Here is a 7,000-nt window from a genome sequence, read left to right as displayed (position 1 = left end):
CAGGCGCGCACCCAGCCCCTGCCCCCCTCCCACTTTCCCTTTCTTCCCCCCCACACAACACAATAAAATTCGCTCGCGCAAATTCCTTCCGTCCTCCCCGGATTTCCCGACGGGATACCTACGCACGCACGCGCCAGGAGTCCACCCGTCGGACGGAAGGCACCGCGCCGATTTGCGCCTGCTTGCTTGCTTGCTTGATCCTCCATCCGTCCGTGGTTGCGTCGTCGTCCGGGAGAAGGAGGGGCAGCAAGGGGCGTGAGGGATTCTTGGTTTCTTGATCGGCTTGCTTGCCGCGGCGGGCGGGCGGGCAGCACGGCGACGGCGTGCTGCAAGAAGATGCGGGCGCTGGAGGACGACCTCTTCCCGTCGACCCCCGGCAAGGTGAAGATCGAGCGGGCGGGCGGCACCATGAACCGCCAGCTGCACCGCTGCTTCGCTTCGACCAGCACCATGTTCCTCTGGGCGCTCTTCCTCGTCGCCATGACCGCCTCCTACCTCAGCTTCCAGTCCTTCGTCGACACCTCCTCCAAGTACTTCGCCGCCTCCTGGGGCGGCCTGCACTGGGAGCGCCAGATCCGCGCCTCCGCCGCGCCGCGCCGGCCGCCGGGCTCGGCGGCCGGCGCCGGGATGTCGGTGCTCGTCACGGGCGCGTCCGGGTTCGTCGGCGCGCACTGCTCGCTCGCGCTGCGCAAGCGCGGGGACGGCGTCGTCGGCATCGACAACTTCAACGCCTACTACGACCCCTCGCTCAAGAAGGCGCGCAAGGCGCTGCTGACCTCCCACGGCGTCTTCGTCGTCGAGGGCGACATCAACGACGGCCGCCTCCTGGCCAAGCTCTTCGACGTCGTGCCCTTCACGCACGTGCTCCACCTGGCCGCGCAGGCCGGCGTGCGCTACGCCATGGAGAACCCGGCCTCGTACGTGCACTCCAACGTGGCGGGGCTCGTCACCCTCCTGGAGGCCTGCAAGAACGCCGACCCGCAGCCGGCCATCGTCTGGGCCTCCTCCTCCTCGGTCTACGGCCTCAACGACAAGGTGCCCTTCTCCGAGTCCCACCGCACGGACCAGCCGGCGTCGCTCTACGCGGCGACCAAGAAGGCCGGCGAGGAGATCACCCACTCGTACAACCACATCTACGGGCTGTCCATCACCGGCCTGCGCTTCTTCACGGTGTACGGTCCGTGGGGGCGGCCGGACATGGCCTACTTCTCCTTCACCCGCAACATCCTGCAGGGGAAGCCCATCACGGTGTACCGGGGTAAGAACCACGTGGACCTCGCCCGCGACTTCACCTACATCGACGACATCGTCAAGGGCTGCCTGGGGTCGCTGGACACGGCGGGCAGGAGCACGGGCACCGGCGGCAAGAAGCGCGGGCCGGCGCCGTACCGGATCTTCAACCTGGGCAACACGTCCCCGGTGACGGTGCCCACCCTGGTGGCCATCCTGGAGAAGCACCTCCGCGTGAAGGCGAGGAAGCACGTGGTGGAGATGCCCGGCAACGGCGACGTGCCCTTCACCCACGCCAACATCTCGCTCGCCCGGCAGCAGCTCGGGTACAAGCCCGCCACCAACCTCGACGCCGGCCTCAAGAAGTTCGTCAAGTGGTACCTCTCCTACTACGGCTACACCCGGGGATCCAAGAACTTGTGACCGCTCCGCCGCGCCGCCGGAATTCTTCCCCTCCCTCCTCCCCCAACCCCCCTGCTGATTCTTTATTTCCGACCACTCCCGGATCAAACATTTTTAGTCCCATGGATGGATGGATGGATCGTCGCCAAGCATTAACGGCATTCTTGTCTCGATTCTTTTTGTGGGAATGCTACGTTTTATGGTGTTCTCCGATCAAGAATATGAAAATCAATCAATCCCGGACCGAATTCTTTCCTTCCCTTGGCGCCGGGCGCCGACGAAGAAAGCAATGGAGCGAAACCTTTTCTCATTGTTTATCATTGCATTTTTTTATCTATTCTCTTTACCCTCCCCTTCTTCATCTGTAAAGACAAAGTGCCCCTTGATTAGTTTCTTCTTTTCCCCTCCCCCCATGATCTAAAACTTTTTCCAAAATTTCAATTAGTGCATGTTATTATAACCTAACAAAATGGAGCTACGATCTGGCTTATCTGATCGCCCGTTTAAATTTTAAAAAATCGGGCGGTTTGTTCCTTTGCCGTTCCGATTACCCCCCGGAGAAAGCGCGCGGAAGGGGGTCGCCGGAGAATTCGCGGCGGAACCATCGGGAGGAGGATCCGAATCCGGCGCCGTCGCTCTGGAGCGATGAGGATAAGCTTTGGAGGGACGCGCGTTGCATCGAAGCGCGCGAGGGTGGCCGCCAGCTGGGCTTTGGCGCGCGCGTCGCTGGCTCGATGGAGCTGGGGCGGGAGTGGGGCCTCGGTGTCGCCGATTGGTCGGTGGCCGGGCCTGCCCACGTGGGCCACATGGGTGGGCCCGTCGACGCGTATGGGGTGGTGGCGGGGCGGGATGAGGCGACACTCGAGGATGAGCTGTATTCGAACTGCATTTCTTTATTGCTACGTACGTACCAAGTTTGTAGGAAAAAAATATTCTTTATTTTTATTCGTGTATAGGTACACGAGTACGTTTTGTTCTTGTTCCTGAGATCTTTTATTTTTATTTTATTTATTCTTTGTTGCTGTCGCGGAGATTTGCTCTTCCGGATCTCACTGCACGAGCTAAATATTATGCTTAAATTACGTCTGACAAGGGGTGGCAATTTGTGATCTGTAATGCGACACAAGGTTACAAATGAATATGTTATGCTCTGCTGCTCTGCGGCGCGAAGACTGGCCTGCATCGGCACGAGTCGACGGTCGATTGGCCGGTGGTCGGTCTCTCTCTCGCACGGAGGCCCAGGGACGGACGGAGGGAAGCACCAGACACGCCCTTCGACTGCCGTGTCGATCGGCACACACGTAGTACGCTCGAACGTCGAACCCATCTCGTCGTATCGTTCGTCCCGACGGAACTTGTGGTTCGCACGAGAAGACGGTGGTGTACAACCTTTGTCTGGCGTCTAGTGACAGTGTGGCATGATTCCTTGGCACTGCGTATGATGCCGGGACCGTCCACCTTGTCTTTTTGCATGTTGCAGACTTCACTTGCAGTGGCGGTGCTCTACTCTAGTGGCTGGTGGCCCCGGCAGCCGGCACACACTTGCACAAATTCAAACCCATGGAAGGGTTCAAACCAACTAAATACTAGCATGACAAATATGAAGTGCTAGGGACATGCCACCACGGCACCGGGACACCCGTGATAATACACTTCGTCAAAGGGTTCCTACTTATCTCTCACAATATTGGCGTGACCCACGCTCTCTCTCGGTTGAGGTGTATACAACCTAATTGTGATCCTTTTTTCGGCCGCAGAAAAACCCTCATTAAAGATCATGCCAACGGCAATTTCAAAGTAGTCATCGTCGTCTTCCTCAGACACCAATGAAGAGTCCTCGAAGATCATCTCCCTCAACATCTTCTTCTTTAGTAGAAATGGCTCGGTTCTATTCAAATGACAAAAGAAAAAAAAAGATGAAGAAGGCAAAAAAAAAATTCACCTAGGAAAATCATCAACACTTGAAGGGCGTCGGAGGTGGTTCGTGTGGGAGTCATGGACTACGGGGTCCTCGGGAAGTCGGCCCAATACATGTGGGCCGGACTAAAGGGTTGATATGAAGACCATGCTGTGATACGGATCCATGAAGACCGAAGATTTACGAGGCCGTGGAGTGCCCTCCAAGCCAAGATTAGGCAGGATCTTTCCTTCCTTGTAACCGATCGCATGTCACCCTAACCCTACCGGTGCCTATATAAACCGGAGGGTTTTAGTCTTTAGGCCTAGAGCTATTTCCATCACCTCATCGACTTAGGGTTTAGCTCACCTGATCTTGAGGTAGATCTACTCTATAACCACATCATACATCAAATACAATCAAGCGAGACATAGGGTTTTACCTCTTCGAGAGGGCCCGAACTTGGGTAAACACTGTGTTCATGGTCCCTTGTTCCCCATTGATCCTAGATCTTAGCTCGGGACCCCATACCCGAGATCCGCCGGTTTTGACACCGACATTGGTGCTTTCATTGAGAGTTCCGCTGTCGGATCACCAAAGGATCGATAGCTCAACCATCAGTGAGAAACCCCACCGGCGCTAAGGACACCTTCGTCCCTGGCCAGACCTTCTCGTTCGGCAGCATCACTTTTCATGCCGATCTCACCGGTCGTTCAAACCTCACCGCCGATTTCGAAGCCGGACAACGGAACTTAGAATCCGGCACCAGCCCTCGGCGAAACCCCGCTTCCGAAAAACCCGTTGAGCCCGACGCCTTGACTTCGGGTTCGGTAGACATGGAGGGAGCGAACGCAACCCGAGATCTGGCCCTAAAGCCGGATCTCGTCCAAGTGTCCGGAGGACGCCTCGCCGAACATCCAAGGGTTATACCCTCGACGGGAGCCTCTTCAACGGGCGACCTGGTGGATTGACTCCTAACTATGGGAATTGCCGTCCATAGGCCTACAGCCTATAACCAGATCGGGCTTAAACCCGACGACGGAGAGATCACGTCCCGCCCATCACTCACCTTGTTGCTAGCATCGAAGAAAGGGCGGAAGGATCACAACCTCCAAAGCTTGTAATAGTATACACCCGGGTCTCTAGCCCGGATACAGACATCCATCAAGATAATAGTTCAGACTCAGCCAGTGAAACTGGATCCGACCTTGAGTCGACCCAACCGCATATGGGCATATGCCCGGACACTGTGCTATTAGAGCCGGATACGGCCCAGGCACGGCTCACCGCTGCCGACCACCTGGATTCCTAGAAAGTGGGATCGTCAAAAAATTTCCCACCCACCTCCCATGCCGAATACTATCCGGATGCAGAAAAACCGGATGTATGAGACCTGATGTACGTCAAGCAGCAGCCCGAAGAGACGGTCCATCATTATTGGGCTAGATTTCTCCTGGTCAAAAACAGGATAACGGACCGCCGTGACGAAGAAGTAATTGAAGCCTTCCGATTCAACTGCTGGGACGCGGGCCTCCTAAATGCCCTTGCCCATCGCCGCATGCATAACATCACCGAATTATCGGCCATGGTACGGAAATACTGCGCCATGGAAAGCACCTGGAAGTTACAGCAAATGCACAGGGGGTCAGGCCCTGTCCTGCAGCCCCGGAAAGCTCAGGCAAAATGGGCATATGCGAGAGATTCACCCGATCGCGGGCCGCCGAAAATAAAAATAAACTCAGAACGGTTCTGGATGAATTGTTGGATCAACCATGCCCTATTCACTTGGCCATGCTCAACGCAAATCCGACCCACAGGCTTCGGGCTTGTTGGGTGGTAAGACAGGTGGCCAAAAGCGGAGAAAATATCCTTGGTCTCACACCCCCTGATAGGCGGTCAACAACACCACCTCACGAAGACACCCTGACAGTTTACGAGACCTTCTCCTCAAACAACGAACCGAAAAGGGCTCTTCGAGAGCTCGGCCAAGTCTACCAGGTGACGACCCCACAGTCGTGGGCGGACACGCCTATCACCTTCGATCAGAAGGATGAGCCAAGGTCCCTCCCGACCCAGGCGCCCGCCGCGCTAGTCCTTGACCCCATAATCGATGGTTTCAGGCTAACTAAAGTAGTCATGAATGGGGGTAGCGGCCTGAACCTCGTCTACGAAGACACACTCGACAAAATACAGCTCAACAGATCTCGTATCGAGCACATCCACACCACATTCCGCGAAATTATACCCGGAAAGAAGGCGCGTTGCTCCGGACGCATAACCTTGGACGCAGTGTTCAGAACTCCAGACAACTACAGATCCAAACCCTTGCTATTCCACGTCGTGCGCTTCCACAGCGGATATCACACTCTCCTGGGACTCGAGGCATTCACACGATTCCGAGTCGTACCGCATTATGGATATATGAAGCTTAAGATGCCAGGGCCTGATGGCTTGATCTCACTCGCCAGCTGAAAGCACAAGTGCTCCCTGGGTGATTTTGCTAATTAATGTCAACATATCTCTTGTTGGATTAATACTTCTACCTGGTGTATTTCAAACCAGTTCAACAATGGCATGGTAAGGACAAGAGGATGTGGAAACCCTTCAAAATGCTAAGGACAAAGATTGGCAAAAGCTCAACACTCTTCATTTTATATTTTAGTGATCCAAGATCACATTGAGTCCATAGGAAAGCCAATACTATTAAAAGCGGATGAGGTGTTGCTTAATGGTCTAGTTGCTCAAGTGCTTAGTGATATTGCTCCAAAACCCTCAACCACTTTCCCACTCCAAATATGTCCAAACCTCAAAGTCAAACTCGGCCCCACCGATCTACTCTATCCAGAGCCACCGAGTTCATTTGACATAGCCACTGCCAGAAACCCTAGACAGTCCATGATACGGATCTCGGTTTCACCGAGATGGCCTTGCATTCCCACTGTGACATGTTTCACTGTTTCGGTCTCACCAAGTCAGTGAAATCGGTCACACCGAGTTTGCTTGTCATTCGCTTTGTTGCCTATTACTCCACTTTGGTCTCACCAAGATGAAGTAATAGGTCACACCGAGTTGATGTTTGCCCTAGCCCTAGCACATCGGTCACACCGAGTTGTTCCGGTCAGTCCCTGATACGTCTCCAACATATCTATAATTTACGAAGTATTCATGCTGTTATATTATCATTATTGGATGTTTTACATGTTGGAAATATGCCCTAGAGGAAATAATAAAAGAATTATTATTATATTTCCTTGTTCGTGATAATTGTCTTTATTCATGCTATAATTGTATTATCCGGAAATCGTAATACACGTGTGAATACATAGACCATAATATGTCCCTAGTAAGCCTCTAGTTGACTGGCTCATTGATCAACAGATAGTCATGGTTTCCTGACTATGGACATTAGATGTCGTTGATAACGGGATCACATCATTAGGAGAATGATGTGATGGACAAGACCCAATCCTA

General features: G+C 54.1%; 1 protein-coding gene across 1 annotated transcript; it reads left to right on the top strand.

Annotated features, from left to right (window-relative positions):
* Positions 1-6: 6 nt before the first annotated feature.
* Positions 7-1,942, top strand: LOC123139001 (UDP-glucuronate 4-epimerase 1). Its single transcript, XM_044558834.1, has one exon. The coding sequence runs from the start codon at positions 337-339 to the stop codon at positions 1,651-1,653; it is 1,317 nt and encodes a 438-aa protein (XP_044414769.1). The 5' UTR covers positions 7-336; the 3' UTR covers positions 1,654-1,942.
* The last annotated feature ends 5,058 nt before the right edge of the window (positions 1,943-7,000 follow it).

The sequence above is a fragment of the Triticum aestivum genome, chromosome 6B, assembly GCF_018294505.1.
Source record: "Triticum aestivum cultivar Chinese Spring chromosome 6B, IWGSC CS RefSeq v2.1, whole genome shotgun sequence".
NCBI classification, from domain to species: domain Eukaryota; kingdom Viridiplantae; phylum Streptophyta; class Magnoliopsida; order Poales; family Poaceae; genus Triticum; species Triticum aestivum.
The sequence above is the reverse complement of the archived record's forward strand: the minus strand, read 5'-3'. Positions and strand labels throughout refer to the sequence as shown.